Below are 23,237 nucleotides of genomic sequence, written 5' to 3'. Positions count from 1 at the left end.
CTCCTGGGAAACCCGTTCAACCACGCCCACCCTACTGCCTCCCGCGCCCCTTTTCTCGGAAAATCAACCCTCAGAACCAGAAAGCTCCTACTCCAAGGGGCCCAAATCTTTTCCCATCAGCATGGGTGCGCCTGCGCAGCGAGTCTCCAGGAGGCTCTTTTCCAGCGCCCGACCGCTTTCTTTTTCTGCTCTCCACGGCCTCCCCCGCCGCTCGCTCTTTTCCGTAAGGGGTCATCACGGGGCGCCAAACGCGCGCCCGCGGGAAGGCCGGGGGCGGGGCGCTGCGCGGCGCGGCGCGGCGCGGCACGTCAGTGGCCTTCCGGGCGGAAGTCGGCAGGCTCCGGAGCTGCTGATTGGCTTTCTGGGTGGCGCCTGTGTCGGCCTCCGCGCCAGTTTCGGGCTGGTTGGCGCGGAATCGGAAGACTCCGGGACCATGGCGCTGGCGTACGGCGATGACTGCGAGCTGGGGGCGAGCGGTGAGAGATGACCCCGCGCGCGGGGTCCCCAGTTGGGAGTGCGGAGACTGTGGCATGATTGTGGGTGGTGGGGGCTCTGTTTTATTTTTTTCTTAGGTAGGCGCACGCCCGGGTTGACCCGCCGGTCTCTTTGGGCGCGGACCTCGGACGTCCAGGACTGGAACCTGTGAGGCCTCGGACAGGTCTTCTTTGCAGGGCTGTGGGGTCCTGGCAAGCCCGAGCAACCCCCTGCGGGGCTTTTTGTTTGGGAGGCTGCCTCACCTCTCTCACTGCGGGTCTCCGCACTTGGCTGCCTTTCTTTTTATTTCTTTTGGTGAATCTCATCCCACGTGCTGGGCACACCTTCATGAGACTGGCCCCGGTGGGGCACAGTATTGGCCGAAAGTATTTCATTGCTCCCGCCCCAGGTGTCCGCTTGAGGGCTGGGACGGAACGGATGTGCGCCCTTCTCTTGGTAGAAACTGCTGGGGAGGTTGTTACACGTTGTACCTCAGCAGGAAAGAAAGCTCTAAGTGCTGTCACGTGAAGATACAAACGCGTTTTGTCTTTGTAGGTAATAGGTTTCTACTTTATGCATTAACAATTTTTTTTCAAATTCTATGGAAAGTTCTTCAGGTGCCGCACAGAAATAGTGTTCACAATCTAGTCATCTCAGGTGAAGCTTCTAAAAAAAAAGTATCAGTTCAGCAGCATTTCGGATGCCTTGTATATTACTCCGTTTTTAGTGGTAATATTCTGTCTCCAAAAATAGAATACAAAAATGCAAATGGATTTGTCTGATTTCTGAGTTTTGAGCAGTGTGCAACTAAAGTGTGACTTCAGTGAACTTCCAACTTAAAATTAGTTGCTTCACTCTCTCAGCTCAAGCATCACATCTCCTGTCACTCAAATACATCACCATTAATGAGAACTTGCTTCCTAATCAGCTTCCTTTGCATTCACCTAGTCGTGAATCACAGATTTCAATTTGTTCTTCTAGCCTTTCGCTTTTTAAGACAATTTGTTTTGGAGAGCCCACTAGCCTGAGTTACAAATGGAATGTGGGATGTATGTGAACAGTCTTTGCAGCCCTCCATCAGTGATATGTCGCTAAGCCCTTTCTTCACACTAAAAATTACGTTCTCCGTGAACATCAAGAAATCACTCTTTGGAGGACATCGTGCAATCTTGAGATCCCTCTTAAGTCATGGTGTTGATGAGTGGCTGGGGACTTCTGACTGGAATTTTTTCTTTCCAGCCGACTTGGAAAGATTGTTACCTGAAAGACTGTTGCAGCCTTGTGTGTGTCTGCCTTGGGGCGGGGGGTACTCTAGATGGTAATTTTGAACCAAATATTTAAACTTTGGTAACTGGATTTTTTTCATGCTTCTTCTTTTTTTTTTTTTTTTGCTAACTTACCTACTTGAAGCATTGGAGACATATTCCATAAAGGAAAATTTAGGCCTTTTTTCTCCTTAAGTATTGGAAGATGGGGTGGCTGTGAAAAGTTGAAAGGTCTATAACTAGCTGTTACTGTATATGGAAATGGATAGGGGAGAGTTTAATGATTAAAAAAAAGCAGGTATAGTGGTTCATTCAGCAAATATTCATTATGTACCTACGAGGTATAGGCATTCTGTCAGGCTCTGGTGTTACAGTGGTAGGTAAGCTGGGCATGGTTTTTGTCTTCATGGAGTTGAGATGTAAACATGTAATTATATGCAGTGCTATATTGGGGCTTCCCTGAGAAAACGGCTTTGCTTTATTCTTGTTTTCTAGAAGCTAGACCATGTTAGTGCTAATTGTGAGGTGTTGGCATATGTGTGTGCATCTGTACACACACACACATACACATTAAGTGAGCTCCTGTATTGCTGAGTACAAAGTAAGCCAAGCATCTTCATTTAATCCTTAACAACTTTATGAAGCAGACATGATTGTCCCCATTTCACATATGAGGACCCTGAGGCTCTGCATTAGAGTCCTTAGGTGTAGGCTACAGGAACCAACTCTGGTTGATTTAAACCGAAAAGGAATTTATCTGAAGGATACTGTGGTGTTCACAAACTCCGGAGAGCCAGTCAGGGGGCACCTTAGCTAGGAACAGTGGTTAAAATCATGCCACAAAACTGGTCCATTGAGGAGGTTTTTGCCAACCATGGCCAAGTACTTGAAATTAGAGCCTTCAAGTACTTTGGGACATTGCTGGCACTGTTGTTCCAGGTACTCAATCCTCCTGTAGCTGTTGCTATTTCTAGAATCTTCCATTAGCCGTCCCCCTTTCCTTGTTACACTAGCTTGTGATTTAAAGTCTGAGCAGGTGTTCATAATTGGAGGGCCTATTTTATATGCCCATGCCCTAGCTGCAAGGGCATAAGGGAGGGGGGACTTCACAGATTCTGATGCTGGGCAGCTTAAAAAACAAGACACCTGGCCACTGTAGCTCAGAGAGGTTAACTGGTTGTCTCATGTCGTCACCCAGTAAGTGGCAGAGCCTGGTTGTGCCGCTTCTTCCTAATCTCCCACTCACTCTATGCTCTCATGTCCAGCTTACCTTCCACATTGACTTCCTCTTGGTTTCTGAATACACCTTGCATTTTCATCCCTTTGTAATTTGGCTCATGCCTTTTCCTTTGCTTGTGCCCCTTGTTACCCTGTACTCTGATAGTGAAGTTCTACTCTTTCTGTGTTGGGAACCTCCCCTGTGAAGCCTTCTCTGATTTCCCAGGCAAAATTAATGGCTCTGTTTTCTACATTTCCTCAATACTGGCTTCCTACCTCTAATACGGCACCATCTTTATATGATGGTGGGACCCTCAGGTCTTTTTGCTTTCCTTGACTGGGAGCCCCTTGAGGACCGGCAACTCTGTCCTATTTGTAATTGTACCCCAAACCCTTAGAGGGGCACATCGTTGCCTGTGGAATACGTCTTATTGAAAACCTATGGTTTTTGTCAGGATAATCTGACAAAGGAGTCAAGGGAGTCTTGAAGGGAATACACTGAGGCCACCTTTTCACTCTCAGTGGTCATGTTCCATAATCTCCAAAACCTTTTCATGTAGGCCTGCTCACGATTTTTTGAAATCATTTGAGTGACACCCAAGATTTTGTGGCTGTCATCATTAAGTACCTGCATTCCTTAATGCCTTTCTGAAAATGGATTTAAAAGTCAAATGTGAAAGTCAAACAATAGGCTGAGATGTTATAGAGAGATTCCATTTCCAGAAAGCTAAGGAAAAAAAATCTCTAATTATGCCTCACCTTTAAGATACAGTTTTCAACAGTTTATTGCCAGCACTTGGTACATGGTCTGTAAATTGCATCTTCTATTTCAAACACTTAGTCAAACAGCTGAATGTTGTTATGAATGTTCCAGGGGGGTTGGAGCTTTTAGGATGCCTGTTATCAATACTTCTCCTTTTCTGTGCTTACTACTTTTTATAAAATAATTAGCACAAATACAATACAGTACTCAATTTCACAGACATAGGTGGCAGTCATGCTGAGCCTCAACTCATCGCTGGCAGGAGGCACTGTCTTGCTTGGCTTGGGTATTCATCAGCTGGCATATGAAAGTCTTCATTCTGTGGATGAAATCTTTTTAGTACGTGTGTGAAGTGGTCAGTTTATGATGACCCAAAGTGTGAGTAATTCAAAAGTTGAATGACTGACCACTGAGGCTCTCTGGTACTTCAGTAATTTTCTACAAAACACATTTTAATCTTTGTAATCTTTCACCTCATCCTCTAATGTCGTAACCAACTGCATGAGGCCTGGAAATCAGTGGTGGAATCAAGAATCTCCTCAGAGCCACCTTTGTTAAATTCTCCCAACCCCCAATTTATCCTTCCTTTGGAATTCCAGACACTTTATCTGTACTTCTGTTAGGGCATGTGTTACTTCTAAAAATTGTTTTAGAGTTAGTTGCTACTTACAAGCATATCTCGCTTTATTGTGCTTCACAGATACTGCTTTTTTTTTTTTTTTTTTTTTTTTTACAAATTGAAGATTGTGGCATCCCTGCATCGGGCAAGTCTGTTGGTGCCATTTTCCCAACAGCCTTTGCTTATTACTTCATGTCCCTGTGTTAACATTATTTTGGTAATTCTCACATTTTTCATTATTATATTTGTTATGGTGATCTGTAATCAGGGATCTTGGATGTTACTACAACTCACTGAAGGCTCAGATGATGGTTAGCGTTTTTACCAATAAAGTATTTTTAAAGACATAATGCTTTTGCATACTTAATAGACTACAGTATAGTGTAAACATAACCCTTATATGCCCTGGGAAACCAAAAAAAAAAAATTCGTGTGACTAACTTTATTGCGATATTCACTTTATGGGTGTTGGTCTGGAACTGAACCCACAGTATCTCCGAGGTCTGCCAGGTATCTCCCAGGTCAGATTGTAAATTCTGTGAGTCTGTGGGCCCTGTCTTTCTTATCTTTGTGTCTCTCAGAGCGCCTGGTACTTTGCAAAGAGCAGGTGCTCCTCAAAGCCTTTCAAATGTTGATTAACAGAACACAAAATGAATTGTCCCTTTCATAACCACTTAACGGCCTGCCATTTCCCTGGGAAAGGTTGTGGGTTAACGACTGATCTCCCTTTAGTGTCTCCAGGGGATATCAGTTGAATTTGGAATTTTTCTCTTTTTGGCGGAAAAAAAATAACAGTTGCTTCAGCTGGAAATTTCTGAAGAGCCACAGGAGCTGCAGATTCAGCCCTGAGCTTGTGAATTATTTCCATTATAAAAAGAATCCATTTGTATAACATTAAACTTGTATATTACTATTGGCTAAAAACTTGCTTTGTTTTTGAGGGAAGATGGCTGACAATTTTGTACATCTCATGTAAATTTGGCTTCTTTTCAGCTGTGTCAGATTCAGGGAGTTTTGTAACTTCTCGATCCCGGAGAGAGAAGAAATCAAAGAAAGGGCGACAGGAAGCTCTGGAAAGACTGAAAAGGGCTAAAGCTGGTGAGAAGTATAAATATGAAGTAAGTAACCATTTTTCTGGGCTTTTTCTCCTGTGCTTCATCTAATTCATAGCCTGTAGATAATTTTAGGTCACCTTTGTCACTGATTAGAAATATGCATATATTTAAAGCTTCTTATAATAGTAATTTCTTAATATCAAACATATGGGTATGAGGTAGATTTACAGGTTGTGGGAGACTACTGAACTCTTAAAGTTCCTATGAGGCACCTTACAGATGATTTTAAAATTAGTAAGCACACTGCATCTCTGCTAAGTTCCATGGCTTCGTTGAGGGAACTTACAGATGCTTTTACTTTACTCATAAGGTATTGAGCAGTCTAGCCCAGCACTGCTGCTCCTTGGAGAGAATTGTTCCTAATCTCATATGCAAGGGGAGCGCGGTAGGGACTTGGACCTTCCCTCTGCTGTGTCCTGCGTGTAGGATTGAATGTGATGCCCTTTTGGCTCTTTTCCTCTACCTACTGTCGATGCCCTGCAGGTAGAAAAGCAGATTGGTACCATCTGCACAACATTGTCTAGCTTCACATTGAGGGCACTCGCTGAGGATGTTAACTGCCTCAGGGCTGGAAAGTGATTAATATGAGAAAATAATAATATCAACAGCAACAATAGCAACTAATGCAGTTTTTCAGCTAACACTGTTCTAAGTGCTTTTACAAATATGTTCATTTATTCAATCCTTCCAATACCGTATAATATTAGATACTGTGATTAACAGCATTTCGCATGGGAGGTATCTGAGGTCACAGTGGCAGAGCCTTGATTGGAACCCAGGCAGCCTGGCTTCAGAATGTTCCTGTTTAGCCATGACCTGTTCTGTGTTGGGCTAGTAAGCAAGTAGAAGAGGATTTTTGTCATTTGGCACCATTCATTCAAGTTAAGGGAGTCAACCAGATCATAAAGGGTTGCTAAAAGGATTACAGTAAAGCAAGAGTAAAGCATTTTTAATGTAGGTACTTCTATAAAGGAGTTCTGTGGGGCATTTCAGATGTTGACACCATGTGACTGATTTCCCATTAATCGCTGATGTTAATGGCATGGCTCTAAGAGTTCAAGCTGAACAGTACCAGTGTTTTTAGAGATTGAGTCAAAATGACTTTTTAACGCAAAATGATTTTTTTTTTTTTTTTTTTGCGGTACGCGGGCCTCTCACTGCTGTGGCCTCTCCCGTTGCGGAGCACAGGCTCTGGACGCGCAGGCTCAGCGGCCATGGCTCACGGGCCCAGCCGCTCCGCGGCATGTGGGATCTTCCCAGACCGGGTCACGAACCCGTGTGCCCTGCATCGGCAGGCGGACTCTCAACCACTCCGCCACCAGAGAAGCCCTCAAAATGATATTTAAAAAATTTTTTTTAATTTTATTTTATATTTTAGAACAATATTTGTTTTATTGTTTATTTATTATTGTTTTTTATTTATTTTTATTTTTTTAACATCTTTATTGGAGTATAATTGCTTTACAATGGTGTGTTAGTTTCTGCTTCACAACAAAATGAATCAGTTATATATATACATATGTTCCCATATCTCTTCCCGCTTGCGTCTCCCTCCCTCCCACCCTCCCTATCCCACCCCTCTAGGTGGTCACAAAGCACCAAGCTGATCTCCCTGTGCTATGCGGCTGCTTCCCACTAGCTATCTACCTTACGTTTGGTAGTGTATATATGTCCATGCCTCTCTCTCACTTTGTCACTATTTTTTAAAAATAGTTTTCAGGTGTCTTTTGATAGTATATAAATGAGTTGCTTAAACGAGAGACACAGTATGCATGATAGACTTAAGCCAACAAAGCTAACCTTGCCAGTTCCCTCTCCCCTCAAAAAGAAAGTTGGTCAGTACAGTCATTTTAATTAGACTAGTTTGTGTTTGGGTTGTCAAAAAACTTAATTTGGTAGGGCAGGTAATTTCTGTCATCAAATGATCAAAGGCCAGATCAGTGTTTGCCAGTGATCCCTGTTGAGTAGATTAAACCGGAGGTAAAAACTAAGCTTAATCCTGTAATTACTATAAGCCCAGGTAGGTGTGGCAGAAATCCAGTCAACTCTACCCATCAGGCTCTCAAAGCTCTGTGTCCAGGTGTTTTCTCCTAGAATCTTAGCTCTTCAGATGGAGTTGGTCGTTTCCTGCAGTCCCCACTTGAAAAGGCAGAACTCTCAAGAGAATGGGGAGTTTTTAACGAGGTATCTTTAAGTTCTTGCTAACCAGCCCGCCAAATTCTCACTGCAGTGGTGTGCATCTATGCTGTCTGTTGCTTTAACTGTGCTGAGGTGGTCTGCTCTGTTCAGGCCAGTAGTTTGTGGTGTTCTGGCCTTCTGGCGGTCGGGCAGCCCGTATGATTTCAGGCCTTGCCATTCTCTCCGCACTTGCCCTCAGTTTTTAAGACCTGAAAATGGTGGGGAATCGGTGGTAATACAAATAGGGATCACTCAAAAACCATTTCTAGTGTACCCGTAGTGTGTGTTTTGCTGATTTTTGGAGGGGGATGGATGGGGGAGATTTTCCTTTTGAATTACATTTGGTTGGTTGAACAGTTATTAAGATTATTGTCCATTTGTGGGGCACCATCAGCTAGTGGAGAGGGAGGTGGCATGTCTTACAGGTTTGTCAAGTACAGGAGAAACCAGTCTCAAAATTACAAGTGACTAATCCCCAAAGCAGCTAATGAAGAATTGGCTATAATTCAGTTTGTTTTTTATGAAGTAGATGAGTAATTGCTGGTGTGACAAGTATATTATGCTAATGGAATCATTTAATATCTTATGTTAACACCCACCTAAAAGGAATGCTAAGTTAATTGATGTCTATTTAAGGAAAATCCTGCAGTGGTGTTGAATGTCAGAACTCATGATTTGGTTGCAGCTACTCCTTCAGGCTGCCATTCCACTTTGAATTTGACAATTTTTTCATCAGAATTGTTTAACACTTTCACTCCACTTGAAGCTCTCTCAAACTTGTACGATGGCAGGTAGAGGACTTCACAAGTGTTTATGAAGAAGTTGATGAGGAACAGTACTCGAAGCTGGTCCAGGCCCGCCAGGATGACGACTGGATTGTGGATGATGGTATGTGGGAAGAAACCGCCTGCCAGGCACTGTATCATTTGCTTTTCGTAGCTTCTCACTCGGTGGAGTTGCTGCTTTGCTTGGGCAGATGTAAGGCGCTAACTTAAGGTCATACCTTTGGTTTGGGTTTTCCTCAAATGCATGATTTGAGGGTGTGGAATCAGAAAAATAGGAAGTTTATTGAGGGACATTTTGGAGAAGCCAGGCACACACCTCAGGCTATAGTATAAATCCTCCAGGAAATGACTGTAGCAATTGGAAGGAACCTGTGGGCCATCCCCATGTGATGGGGCGTAGGAAAACTCTATATCACAGAACGGCTGTGAGGATTACAGGAGACTGTACTCGTGAAGAGTAACTTTGGCAGGGGCCCCGGGCAGAGGCTGGTCCCCATGTTCTTACAGCCCTTGTGGAAAGCTCGATGGTTCCTGTTTGTGGGACTTGACTTCTTGGGCGTGTGAGTGCTGACTGCGGAGCAGAGGGAGGGGGGTGTAGACTGTGCCTGCCACTATATTTTTGTTCCTACTTCTGTAATTGAACTCAGCTATATTGCCGGCTTTCCAGGCGCAGTAGTTGTGGCGCACGGGCTTCGTTGCTCTGTGGCATGTGGGATCTTCCCAGACCAGGGATTGAACTCGTGTCTCCTTCATCGGCAGGCGGATTCTTAACCACTGCACCACCAGGGAAGCCCGACTTCTGGTGATCTTGATTCTTTTACTTTTTTTTTTTTGTGGTATGTGGGCCTCTCACTGTTGTGGCCTCTCCCGTTGCGGAGCACAGGCTCTGGACGCGCAGGCTTAGCGACCATGGCTCACGGGCCCAGCCGCTCCGTGGCATGTGGGATCTTCCCACACCGGGGTACGAGCCCGCGTCCCCTGCATCGGCAGGCGGACTCTCAACCACTGTGCCACCAGGGAAGCCCGATTCTTTTACTTTTTATTCTTCTGGTAGAGTAGAAGTACTGTAAAGCATCCTATTGTGGCAAACTTTGATCCTATGGGCCAAATGATTACCTTAGTTCACCTAAATAGGCATAGTATACAGTTGATCCTTGAACAATATGGGTTTTTTTTTTTTTTTTTGAATAATACGGGTTTGAACTGCTTGGGTCCACTTGTATGTGGATATTTTTCAGTATTAAATACTACAGTACTACATGGTCCGTGGTTGGTTGAATCCGCAGAGTTGGAAGAACTGTGGATACTGATGGCTGACTAAGTTATGTGTGGATTAACCCCCAGGTTGTTCAAGGGTCAACTGTATATCCTTTGGTTTTGACTCAGAAAACGTGTGTGGGTGCTGTGTTTCATCTGACTTCTGGTTGAACAGGATTCTGCTGCACTTAAAAATGGCCTGGGCCAGGAGAACCTCTGAGTGGGTATAAAAGGTTTTTTTTTAATCTTTTTGTCATGGCTAAAATATTATTGGCCAATTTTAGAAATTTGATCCCGATATTACATTTTGTTCCTGCAGATGGTATTGGCTATGTGGAGGATGGCCGAGAGATTTTTGATGATGACCTTGAAGATCATGCCCTTGATTCCCATGAGAAAGGTATCTGCATTTTGAGATATATAGAATTGTCTAAAATTTCAGATGACTTGGTACTTTGACACAGTTTCTTTAAGGATAAAGGACCTACCACAATTGTTTTTCAGTATAAAAAATGTTCTAATGTTGAAAGAAGCGTAGTTATGTAGAAAATTAAATGCAAAAAGCGTAAACAACCAGGAAATGAAGTATCATGTCTCTGTTATCCAAAGAGTTTAGTCTTACTTATTTTGGAACTTTTAGTCCTGTGGTCATTTTAGCCTTGATAATTTTGGGGGCTGCAAGAATTGATGTCTTTTCATTCCTACTGAAGTGACATACTTAGAATTTTAGCTCTTTGATAGAAGTACAGTACAATAACAAGGTTTAGAACTTCTGTCGACTTGCTTTGTTTAATTGAAATTTAAAATGATATGAATGTATGTGTCATAGTTTCTTAGCTACACAATCATTGGCAAAAAATTTTTTTTGAGTAAACAAGCCTGACTTAGTTCTGTAAAATGAGAGGGGAAAATTCCCTTCAGTATTTGTTTTTTTGGTTTAGTTCATTATTACCACCAAGTGGTAGATCACTGGTCAGCACTCTGTGGCCTACTTACGGCCAGTTTGTTTATGGCCCACTTACGGCCCGTTTATTTTTGAACAGCTTTATTGAGACATAATTAACATACCATACAATTCACCTATTTAAAGTGAACATTTCAGTGGCTTTCAGTATAGTTACAGTAGTACAGCCATCAGCACAATCGATTCCATTACCCCAGAAGGAAATCATACCTGTTACTATATAGCCCTCAAGCTAAGAATGGCTTTTACATTTTTAAAATGTGTGTAAAAAAAGAAAAGAAAAATTCAAAGAAGAATGTGCAACAGCTTAAGAGACGTGTGTGGCCACAAAACCTAAAATCTGTGCTCTCTTTACCCTTTTCAGAAAGTCTGCATCTTAATTTGTAGATTATTAACATTTTATGACATTTGTTCACTTTGTCCCTCTTCCCCTTTCCCAGACACATACATGCAGACTTTGTTTTTGGTGAATTTATTGAAAGTAAGTTGTAGACATGCTTCAGTGGTGATCTCCTAAGAACAAGGGTTCTTGTCTTTTTAGTCACAGTACCATTCTCAGGATATTATCTAAGATTTTGTCCATATTAAGATTTCCCCAGTTAGCCCAGTAATGTCTTTTATAACTGTTTTTAAAAATGCAGTGTCCACTTGGCTTTTCATGTCTCTTTAGTCTTATTTAGTGTAGAGAGCAGCACCATCCCTCCTTCCTCCCTCTCTGGCCCAGTGTCTTTCATGACATGGACATTTTTAAAGGGACCACGGAATTCCCTGGGGGTCCAGTGGTTAGGACTCCATGCTTTCACTGCCGAGGGTGTGGGTTTGATCCCTGGTCAGGGAACAAAGATCCTGGCAAGCCATGTTGTGTGGCCAAAAATAAAACTAAAAAAAAAAAACAACAAAAAACGACCAGGCTGGTTGTTTTGCTGAATGTCCCACAACCTGGGATTTGCCTGATTGTCGTTTTGTGCTTAGAATCAGGTTAAATATTTTGACAAAAATAAAATTTAGATGAACTTGTGTCCTTGCCACTCATATCAGGGACACATAAGGTCAGTTTGTCCCATTACTGGTGAAAAGAAGTTTGATCTCTTGGTTTAAGATGATGTTTGTCAGATCTCTTCCTTGTGAAGCTACCTTTCCACCTTTGTAATTAATGGAAATAGGGGTGATAATTTGAAACAGTGTGTGTATATCCCTTTTTCCCACCAACTTTTACCCAGTGCTTTCAGCCTCTACTGATGATCCTTACCCGTTTGTTTTTTTTTTTTGGCCACGCCGTGCAGCTTGCGAGATCTTAGTTCCCCAACCAGTGATTGAACCTGGCCCGGCAGTGAGAGTGCCAAGTGCTAACCACTGGACTGCCGGGGAATTCCCCTTACTCTCCTTTTTTAAATTAGCATTTCAAACTCATGGATTTAAATAAAAGTGCTGTTACAGTTCAGTATCCATTATCATCGTTTTTCTGTTTGATGTGCAAATTACCACAGATTTGGCAGTGGGAGACCCTTTGAGCTGGCTCTACTGTCCTTTTGACATGGTCTCATCAGTCTTTGAGCATTTCCTTGCTTTCTGGGCCAACAAGATGTTCCAGGTTCTCCTTGGTTGATTCCTGTCCTAGACCTGGAATCACCCATTTCTCCCAAGAATCATGGTCCCTTTTAGTAGAGAATGGTAGTAGATCTGGGGGAGGGATGTGCTCGTTGCTCCTGGGATGTAATGGTTTCTAGGCCCTTTCAGTGAACAGAGCTAGGAGATTATATATACATGTATGCTGTGAATTCATACTGATACATTCGATTCAAGTGTAAAACCACAGGGTACTTCATTTTCCCAATCTATATTTGTGTTTAGCTTCACCCTCAGTGAAAAACCCTTGTCTTCTAAAATATACTCAGAATAATTTTGGGAATTTTAGAATTACTAAACCTATACCTCTAGCAACAACCCTTCTAAGTAAAGTTTACAATTTCTTTGCAGTTTTTAAAATTTGTTTTTGGCTGCACTGCATGGTATGGGGAACTTCCCCCACCAGGGATTGAACCCGTGCCTCCTGCAGTGGAATCACGGAGTCTTAACCACTGGACCACCGGGGAAGTCCTCTTTGCAGTTTTATTTGTTCTTGGCATATATTCTACTGAGGGTGTATGGTGACGGTGTTGTATTTAGAAGCTATATGAAGTAATTTTTTTCTGTGTGCTGTAGTATCAGTTTACTACACAGGTTCATTTGTTTTTGCTTGTATTTGAATTTAGGCTTTTAAAAATATCCTTTTTTTTCCTTTTGTTTTAATTTTAGTTTTTGAGTATTGTAAAACATTTTTATGGCTTAAAAATCAAAATGATATTCAAGAAATAGACTAGATAACTTTTACTCTCACCTCTATGCTTTCTACTTCATTTCTCCCCATCTCCATAGGTAACCATTTTTATTAGTTTCTAATTATCCTTCCTGTGTTCCCCTTTACAAAAAAATAAGGTTGTATATGTTTTTTTCATGTGGGATGTTATTCGTTCATTCATTAGTTAAATTATGTGGATCATCTTCCTGGTTTCTGCCAACCTGTGTCATGTAGGAACGCTACACACTGGTACCTACCATTAGATAGTAGTGTGGCTAATTGTGTTATTCCTACTTTTTATGAGTCCATGAAGAAGAGGATGAAGTGAGCCCATGTGATTTTTCACCTCCCTGAAGTGAGGAGGTTTGTGTTAGTTTCTGGCGTTGTTAATTATATCATCTTGAATGAGTCCCATCACCTCTCTGGACATTAGTTTTGTCAGCTGTAAATTAGGAGATTGGACTGGACAGGGAGGTTCTCGAGGAAAGGACGCACGTCCTGATCATCTCAATGCTGATCACAATAGCAAATGCAAAGAAAATGTGCAGCACTTATTGAATAAATGAACCATCTCTGTTTCTGTAATCACTATGTTATCGTTTCCCACTAATACATCAGTGGAGAGAATGACTTGACATTCTGAAGGAGAACTAATCTTAGAAATCTATTCCATGCTTTGTCACCATTCACCCACAAGTCGCTGCCGTTTCAGTGTCTTTCCCAAGGAGCCCAGTATGGTCCCAAGATCTTCAGAATGGAAATGGAATTCCGCAATCCACTTTAAACACTTAGAAGAAATCGTAGAGTTTTGCCTGGGAGTAAAAGGTCAACTCTTTTTGGTGTAGATCCAGTCCCTGGCATGTTGTTTTCAAACAGAGAGAAAAACATCAACTAAATCCCAGTGAAGAAAAGTCAGTGGGAAAACGAATAAAACAAATCAAATTGGGGACTTCCCTGGCGGTCCAGTTGTTAAGACTCCGCACTTCCATTGCAGGGGGCCTGGGTTCGATCCCTACTTGGGGGACTAAGATCTAAGACCCCGCATGTTGCGTGGCACGGCCAAGGAAAAAAAAGCGGAAAGAAAGAAAAAAAAAACAAAAACAAAACAGAAGCCCTAAAATTGTGGAAGAATTTCATCTCAAATGTTGACTCCTGTTCTTTCTCTGTTTCCTGTTGTCCTATCTAATTCCTGCTAACCTACAATGGTGAGATTAAAGCCCCTTAGTGAAGCCTTCCTTGCTAGTCAAACCTCTATTGACCTTCTGTTTTGATATTCTTTATTAGGACCTGAATTTTGTTTACTAAACATTTTGACCATTGCCTATATTCTCTTTTCAAACTGCTCCAAATGATCTCTTTAAAAAATTAAATTCCCCTGTCTTATGTTTTTCACAAATGTGCTACAAATCTTTTCATAGTCTTAGGCATGTGAAAAGTACATAACAGAAAATTTATCATCTGTGACATTTAGTGCATTAACGGTGTTTGCAACCATGACCATTATCCAGTTGCAGAACATTCTTTCACCCCAGATGGAAACTCATACCCATTAAGCAGTCATTCCCCAGTCTTCCTTCCCTCAGCCCCTGGCAACTGCTAACCGCTTTCTGTCTCTGGATTTCCTATTTTGAATATTTCATACAGTTGGAATCATGCAATTATGTGAACATTTGTGTCTGACCTGTTTCATTTAGCATAGTGTTTTCAAGGTTCGTTCATGTTGTAGCATGAATCAGTACTTCATTCCTTTTTAGGGATGAATACTATTAGATTGCAAGGATAGACGACATTTTGTTTATTCATTTATTAGTTGTAGTGCATTTGGATTGTTTCCATCTTTTGGTTATTCTGACCAGTGCTGCTATGAACTTTTGTGTACCAGTTTTTGTTTGAACACTTGCTTTTAATTCTTTTGGGCATATGCTGAGGAATGGAATTACGTGTATGTATTTTTATTTCCTTTCTTACACAAAGGATATTTTCTATAGATACTTCTGTACTTGGCATATTTTCACTTAAGAAGATATCCTACATCAACTATACTTCAATTAAAAAAGGAAAACAAAAAAGAAATAAAACTGTATTGATAATGCAGAAAAAAATGAAAATTCTGAAATGCTAAAAATAAAAGCCTGGAAATCACTGCATACCAGCACATAGAGGGCTTTCTTTCTTGCTTGCTCATTTCTATATAGCTGCATAGTATTCCATTATATGGATGTACCAGGGTTTATTCATGTGGTTTTCTTTTCTTTTTTTTTTTTTTACATCTTTATTGGAGTATAATTGCTTTACAATGGTGTGTTAGTTTCTGCTTTACAACAAAATGAATCAGTTACACATATACATATGTTCCCATATCTCTTCCCTCTTGCGTCTCCCTCCCTCCCACCCTCCCTATCCCACCCCTCCAGGCGGTCACAAAGCACCGAGCTGATCTCCCTGTGCTATGCGGCTGCTTCCCACTAGCTATCTACCTTACGTTTGGTAGTCCATGCCTCTCTCTTGCTTTGTCACAGCTTACCCTTCCCCCTCCCCATATCCTCAGGTCCATTCTCTAGTAGGTCTGTGTCTTTATTCCTGTTTTACCACTAGGTTCTTCATGACATTTTTTTTCTTAAATTCCATATATATGTGTTAGCATATGGTATTTGTCTCTCTCTTTCTGACTTACTTCACTCTGTATGACAGACTCTAGGTCTATCCACCTCATTACAAATAGCTCAATTTCGTTTCTTTTTATGGCTGAGTAATATTCCATTGTATATATGTGCCACATCTTCTTTATCCATTCATCCGATGATGGAAACTTAGGTTGTTTCCATTTCTGGGATATTGTAAATAGAGCTGCAATGAACATTTTGGTGCATGACTCTTTTTGAATTATGGTTTTCTCAGGGTATATGCCTAGTAGTGGGATTTCTGGGTCATATGGTAGTACTATTTGTAGTTTTTTAAGGAACCTCCATACTGTTCTCCACAGTGGCTGTATCAATTTACATTCCCACCAACAGTGCAAGAGGGTTCCCTTTTCTCCATGCCCTCTCCAGCATTTATTGTTTCTAGATTTTTTGATGATGGCCATTCTGACTGGTGTGAGATGATATCTCATTGTAGTTTTGATTTGCATTTCTCTAATGATTAGTGATGTTGAGCATTCTTTCGTGTGTTTGTTGGCAGTCTGTATATCTTCTTTGGAGAAATGTCTATTTAGGTCTTCTGCCCATTTTTGGATTGGGTTGTTTGTTTTTTTGTTATTAAGCTGCATGAGCTGCTTATAAATTTTGGAGATTAATCCTTTGTCAGTTGCTTCCTTTGTGAATATTGTCTCCCATTCTAAGGGTTGTCTTTTGGTCTTGTTTATGGTTTCCTTTGCTGTGCAAAAGCTTGTAAGTTTCATTAGGTCCCATTTGTTTATTTTTGTTTTTATTTCCATTTCTCTAGGAGGTGGGTCAAAAAGGATCTTGCTGTGATTTATGTCATAGAGTGTCCTGCCTATGTTTTCCTCTAAGAGTTTGATAGTTTCTGGCCTTACATTTAGGTCTTTAATCCATTTTGAGCTTATTTTTGTGTATGGTGTTAGGGAGTGATCTAATCTCATACTTTTACATGTACCTGTCCAGTTTTCCCAGCACCACTTACTGAAGAGGCTGCCTTTTCTCCACTGTATATTCTTGCCTCCTTTATCAAAGGTAAGGTGACCATATGTGCGTGGGTTTATCTCTGGGCTTTCTATCCTGTTCCATTGATCTATCTTTCCGTTTTTGTGCCAGTACCATACTGTCTTGATTACTGTAGCTTTGTAGTGTAGTCTGAAGTCAGGGAGCCTGATTCCTCCAGCTCCGTTTTTCGTTCTCAAGATTGCTTTGGCTATTCGGGGTCTTTTGTGTTTCCATACAAATGGTGAAATTTTTTGTTCTAGTTCTGTGAAAAATGCCAGTGGTAGTTTGATAGGGATCGCATTGAATGTGTAGATTGCTTTGGGTAGTAGAGTCATTTTCACAATGTTGATTCTTCCAATCCAAGAACATGGTATATCTCTCCATCTATTTGTATCATCTTTAATTTCTTTCATCAGTGTCTTATAGTTTTCTGCATACAGGTCTTTTGTCTCCTTAGGTAGGTTTATTCCTAGATATTTTATTCTTTTTGTTGCAGTGGTAAATAGGAGTGTTTTCTTGATTTCACTTTCAGATTTTTCATCATTAGTGTATAGGAATGCCAGATATTTCTGTGCATTAATTTTGTATCCTGCTACTTTCCCAAATTCATTGATTAGCTCCAGTAGTTTTCTAGTAGCATCTTTAGGATTCTCTATGTATAGTATCATGTCATCTGCAAACAGTGACAGCTTTACTTCTTCTTTTCCGATTTGGATTCCTCTTATTTCCTTTTCTTCTCTGATTGCTGTGGCTAAAACTTCCAAAACTATGTTGAATGAGAGTGGTGAGAGTGGGCAACCTTGTCTTCTCTTCCTGATCTTAGTGGAAATGCTTTCAGTTTTTCACCATTTAGGACGATGTTAGCTGTGGGTTTGTCATATACGGCCTTGATATGTAGTCTCATAGCGTTGTGGTGGGAAAAGATACTTGATACAATTTCAATTTTCTTAAATTTAGCAAGGCTTGATTTGTGACCCAAGATATGATCTCTCCTGGAGAATGTTCCATGAGCACTAGAGAAAAATGTGTATTCTGTTGTTTTTGGATGGAATGTCCTATAAATATCAATTAAGTCCATCTTGTTTAATGTATCATTTAAAGCTTGTGTTTCCTTATTGATTTTCATTTTGGATGATCTGTCCATTGGTGAAAGTAGGGTGTTAAAGTCCCTTACTATGAATGTGTTACTGTCGATTTCCCCTTTTATGGCTGTTAGTATTTGCCTTATGTATTGAGGTGCTCCTATGTTGGGTGCATAAATATTTACAATTGTTAATATCTTCTTCTTGGATTGATCCCTTGATCATTATGTAGTGTCCTTCTTTGTCTCTTCTAATAGTCTTTATTTTAAAGTGTATTTTGTCTGATATGAGAATTGCTACTCCAGCTTTCTTTTGGTTTCCATTTGCATGAAATATCTTTTTCCATCCCCTTACTACTTTCAGTCTGTATGTGTCCCTAGGTCTGAAGTGGGTCTCTTGTAGACAGCAAATATATGGGTCTTGTTTTTGTATCCATTCAGCCAATCTGTGTCTTTTGGTGGGAGCATTTAGTCCATTTACATTTAAGGTAATTATCGATATGTATGTTCCTACTCCCATTTTCTTAATTGTTTTGGTTTCGTTATTGTAGGTCTTTTCCTTTTCTTGTGTTTCTTACCTAGAGAAGTTCCTTTAGCAGCTGTTGTAGAGCTGGTTTGGTAGTGCTGAACTCTCTGAGCTTTTGCTTGTCTGTAAAGGTTTTAATTTCTCCATCAAATCTGAATGAGATCCTTGCTGGGTAGAGTAATCTTGGTTGCAGGTTTTGCTCCTTCATCACTTTCAATATGTCCTGCCAGTCCCTTCTGGCTTGCAGAGTTTCTGCTGAAAGATCAGCTGTTAACCTTATGAGGATTCCCTTGTGTGTTATTTTCCCCTTGCTGCTTTTAATATGTTTTCTTTGTATTTAATTTTTGACAGTTTGATTAATATGTGTCTTGGCGTATTTCTCCTTGGATTTATCCTGTATGGGACTCTGTGCTTCCTGGACTTGATTAACTATTTCCTTTCCCATATTAGGGAAGTTTTCAACTCTAATCTCTTCAACTATTTTCTCAGTCCCTTTCTTTTTCTCTTCTTCTGGAACCCCTGTAATTCGAATGTTGGTGTGTTTAATGTTGTCCCAGAGGTCTCTGAGACTGTCCTCAGTTCTTTTCATTCTTTTTTCTTTATTTTGCTCTGCAGTAGTTATTTCCACTATTTTATCTTCCAGGTCACTTATCCGTTCTTCTGCCTTAGTTATTCTATTGATCCCTTCTAGAGTATTTTTAATTTCATTTATTGTGTTGTTCATCATTGCTTGTTTCATCTTTAAGTCTTCTAGGTCTTTGTTAAATGTTTCTTGCATTTTCTCTATTCTATTTCCAAGATTTTGGATCATGTTTACTATCATTATTCTGAATTCGTTTTCAGGTAGACCGCCTATTTCCTCTTCATTTGTTAGGTCTGGTGGGTTTTTATCTTGCTCCTTCATCTGCTGTGTGTTTCTGTCTTCTCATTTTGCTTATCTTACTGTGTTTGGGGTCTCCTTTTTGCAAGCTGCAGGTTCGTAGTTCCCATTGTTTTTGGTGTCTGTCCCCAGTGGCTAAAGTTGGTTCAGTGTGTTGTGTAGGCTTCCTGACTAGTGCCTGTGTTCTGGTGGGTGAGGCTGGATCTTGTTTTTCTGTTGGGCAGGTCCACGTCTGGTGGTGTGTTTTGGGGTGTCTGTCGAGTTATTATGATTTCAGGCAGCCTCTCTGCTAATGGGTGGGGTTGTGTTCCTGTCTTGCTAGTTGGTTGGCATAGGATGTTCAGCAGTGTAGCTTGCTGGTCGTTGAGTGAAGCTGGGTGCTGGTGTTAAGATGGAGATCTCTGGGAGATTTTCGCCGTTTGATACTATGTGGAGCTGGGAGGTCTTTTGTGGACCAGTGTCCTGAAGTTGGCTCTCCCACCTCAGAGGCACAGCACTAACTCCTGGCTGCAGCATCAAGAGCCGTTCATCCACACGGCTCATAAGAAAAGGGAGCAAAAGTAGAAAGAAAGAATTAGTAGAAGTAGAAAGAAAGAAAGATAGAAAGCAAGCAAGCAAGAAAGAAGGGAGGGAGGAAGGAAGGAGGGAAGGAAGGACAAAAAGAAGATAAAGTAAAATAAAATAAGATAAAATATAATAAAGTTATTAAAATAAAAAAATAATTATTAAGAGAAAAAAACAAAAAAAACAGACGGATAGAACCCTAGGACAAATGGTGGAAGCAAAGCTATACAGATAAAGTCTCATACAGAAGCATACACATACTCACAAAAAGAGGAAAAGGGGAAAAAATCAAAAATATTGCTCTCGAAGTCCACCTCCTCAATTTGGGATGAATCGTTGTCTAAAGAAAGGAAGGATGGAAAGAAAGAACGAAGATAAAGTAAAATGAAATAAAGTTATTAAAATAAAAAGTAATTATTAAGAAAGAAAATTAAAAAAAACAAAAAAAGGACGTCTAGAACCCTCGGAAAAATGGTGGAAGCAAAGCTATACAGACAAAATCTCACACAGAAGAATACACATACACACTCACAAAAAGAGGAAAAGGGGAAAAAATCATAAATCTTGCTTTCAAAGCCCACCTCCTTGATTTGGGATGATTCGTTGTCTATTCAGGTATTCCACAGATGCAGGGTACATCAGGTTGATTGTGGAGCTTTAATCCGCTGCTTCTGAGGCTGCTGGGAGAGATTTCCCTGTTTCTTCTTTGTTCGCACAGCTCCCAGGGGCTCAGCTTTGGATTTGGCCCCGCCTCTGCGTGTAGGTTGCTGGAGGGCGTCTGTTCTTCACTCACACAGGACGGGGTGAAAGGCGCCGCTGATTTGGGGGCTCTGGCTCACTCAGGCCGGGGGTAATGAGGGGCACGGAGTGTGGGGCGAGCCTGCGGCGGCAGAGGACAGCGTGACGTTGCACCAGCCTGAGGCACACCGTGCGTTCTCCCGGGGGAGTTGTCCCTGGATCACGGGACCCTGGCAGTGGCGGGCTGCACAGGCTCCCCGGAAGGGGGGTGTGGATAGGACCTGTGCTCGCACACAGGCTTCTTGGTGGCGGCAGCAGCGGCCTTAGCGTCTCATGCCCGTCTCTGGGGTCCGTGCTTTTAGCCGTGGCTCGCGCCCGTCTCTGGAGCTCCCTTAAGCAGCGTTCTTCATCCTCTCCTCTCGTGCACCAGGAAACAGAGGGAAGAAAGTCTCTTGCCTCTTCGGCAGGTCCAGAGTTTTCCCCAGACTCCCTCCCGGCCAGCCGTGGCGCACTAGCTCCCTGCAGGCTGTGTTCACGCCGCCAACCCCAGTCCTCTCCCTGCGCTCCGACCGAAGCCCGAGCCTCAGCTCCCAGCCCTGCCCGCCCCGGCGGGGGAGCAGACGAGCCTCTCGGGCTGGTGACTGCCGGTTGCACCGATCCTCTGTGCGGGAATCTCTGCTTTGCCCCCCGCACCCTTGTTGCTGTGCTCTCCCCCGCGGCTCTGAAGCTTCCCCCTTCACCACCCGCAGTCTCCGCCCGCGAAGGGACTTCCTAGTGTGTGGAAACCTTTCCTCCTTCACAGTCCCTCCCACTGGTGCAGGTCCCATCCCTATCCTTTTGTCTCTGTTTATTCTTTTTTCTTTTGCGCTACCCAGGTACGTGGGGGGTTTCTTGCCTTTTGGGAGGTCTGAGGTCTTCTGCCAGCGTTCAGTGGGTGTTCTGTAGGAGTTGTTCCACGTGTAGATGTATTTCTGGTGTATGTGTGGGGAGGAAGGTGATCTCCACATCTTACTCTGCCGCCATCTTCCCGGAAGTCTCCCATGTGGTGTTCTTGAATGAACATTTAGATTTTCAGTAATTAGCTCTTGCACATAATACCACATTGAATAACTATGCATATGGTATTTTCCTCAGGGAAAATTCCTAGAGGTGGGATTGCTGGCTCAGAGAGTACATGCACATGAAGTTTCATGAGATATTGCCAAATTCTTCTCCATTGGAGTTGTTCCATTTTACACTCCCATGAACAACATATGAGTGTCCATTTGGACACCATGGCCTCACCAACAGAATGTGGTGAGAATGTGTTGTCAAGCTTTCGCATTTTTGGCACTCTAACATGCAAGAAATGACATCTTGGTGTGGTTTTCATCTGCATTTCTTTTACGTATGAAGTTGGGTATCTTTTCATAAAACTTAATAGCTGTTTATATATTTTATTTTACTTTTTTGGCTGCGTTGGGTCTTCGTTGCTGCATGCGGGCTTACTCTAGTTGCAGCGAGCAGGGGCTACTCTTCATTGCAGTGCGTGGGCTTCTCATTGCGGTGGCTTCTCTTTTTGTGTAGCACGGGCTCTAGGCGCGCAGGCTTTCAGTAGTTGTGGCACGTGGGCTCTAGAGCATAGGCTCAGTAGTTGTGGTGCACGGGCATAGTTGCTCCGTGGCATGTGGGATCTTCCTGGACCAGGGCTCAAACCCGAGTCCCCTGCATTGTCAGGCAGATTCTTAACCACTGCACCACCAGAGAAGCCCTGTATATTTTTTTAATGTGAACCATATGTTAGTATTTATTGCCCACATTCCCTTTGGGTTTTTGGCCTTTTTTTTCTGGCCATATCATGTGGTTTGTGGGATCTTAAGTTCCCTGACCAGGGGATCGAACCTGGGTCCCTGCAGTGGAAGTGTGGAGTCCTAACGAATGGACTGCCAGGGAATTCCACTGGCCTTTTTTTTTAATATCAGTGAAATTGGTTTTTTCTCTGTAAAACGTATTGCAAAAATTTTCTTCTGTTTTGTCTTTAAACCTGTTTCTGATATAATTGCATCTGTCGATCCTTTTTTTTTTCTTGCAGATGGATTTTGAATCATAGATAGAAAGACTTTCCCCACATCCAGGTTACAAGGAATTTGCCTTTTTTATTAAAGTACTTGTATAATTTCATTTTTAAAATTTTGACCTGTGATCTGCTTGGTGTTTATACTGATTTACTTCTTTACAAATGGGTAGCCAACACTAATTATTAAAAAGTCCATCTTTTCCCCAGTAATATGAGATGTTACCTTTGTTTTATGCTAAATTTCCATAAGTAATTTGGTCTTTATCTAGATCTATATTCTGTTTCATCTGATCTGTGTATTCGTATGCCACTACCACACTATGTTAACTATTCATTCTAGGTCTTTTGTAGGTGGAGGCTGCTCTGGGATGAGTCAGAAAGCGAGAGTAAAATTGACAGTAGTAGAGGAGTTTGCAGGTGGTTTCCACATGCCCGGAAGAGAAAACATATGGCACAAGTTGTTCTTTATGGAACAAATGTCTCCGTGCTGTTTAGTGTTGCTAGGACATGCGTTCCTCATAAAATGGAAGCTAGGATGCTACAGTATCATAACTGGTGATCTTGTTTTTTCGTAGTTCAGTTTTCCTGTCAGAGTCAGTATCACACTAAAATGATCTCATGAAGACTGCAAGCCTAATCCCCTGGAACCAGATGAGCTTGATCTTTTTATTTCTATGGGGGGGAAAAATCCACCCACCTTTTAAAAAGCTTTTTATTTACATTAACAGCAGCAATTAAACAGTCCCACTTAACT

General features: G+C 41.8%; 1 protein-coding gene across 1 annotated transcript in view; it reads left to right on the top strand.

The window, feature by feature from the left end:
• Window positions 1–367: 367 nt before the first annotated feature.
• POLA1 (DNA polymerase alpha 1, catalytic subunit) overlaps window positions 368–23,237 on the top strand; it is a 304,850-nt gene continuing 281,980 nt past the window's right edge. The window contains exons 1-4 of the mRNA XM_060001706.1: window positions 368–476; window positions 5,333–5,457; window positions 8,424–8,520; window positions 9,994–10,074. Of these exons, the coding sequence (XP_059857689.1) occupies window positions 434–476; window positions 5,333–5,457; window positions 8,424–8,520; window positions 9,994–10,074 (346 nt within the window). The 5' untranslated portion in view covers window positions 368–433. The remainder of the gene's footprint in view (window positions 477–5,332; window positions 5,458–8,423; window positions 8,521–9,993; window positions 10,075–23,237) is intronic.

This window comes from Delphinus delphis, chromosome X (assembly GCF_949987515.2).
Source record: "Delphinus delphis chromosome X, mDelDel1.2, whole genome shotgun sequence".
In the NCBI taxonomy this organism is placed as follows: Eukaryota; Metazoa; Chordata; class Mammalia; order Artiodactyla; family Delphinidae; genus Delphinus; species Delphinus delphis.
This window is presented reverse-complemented; position numbering and strand designations above follow the sequence as displayed.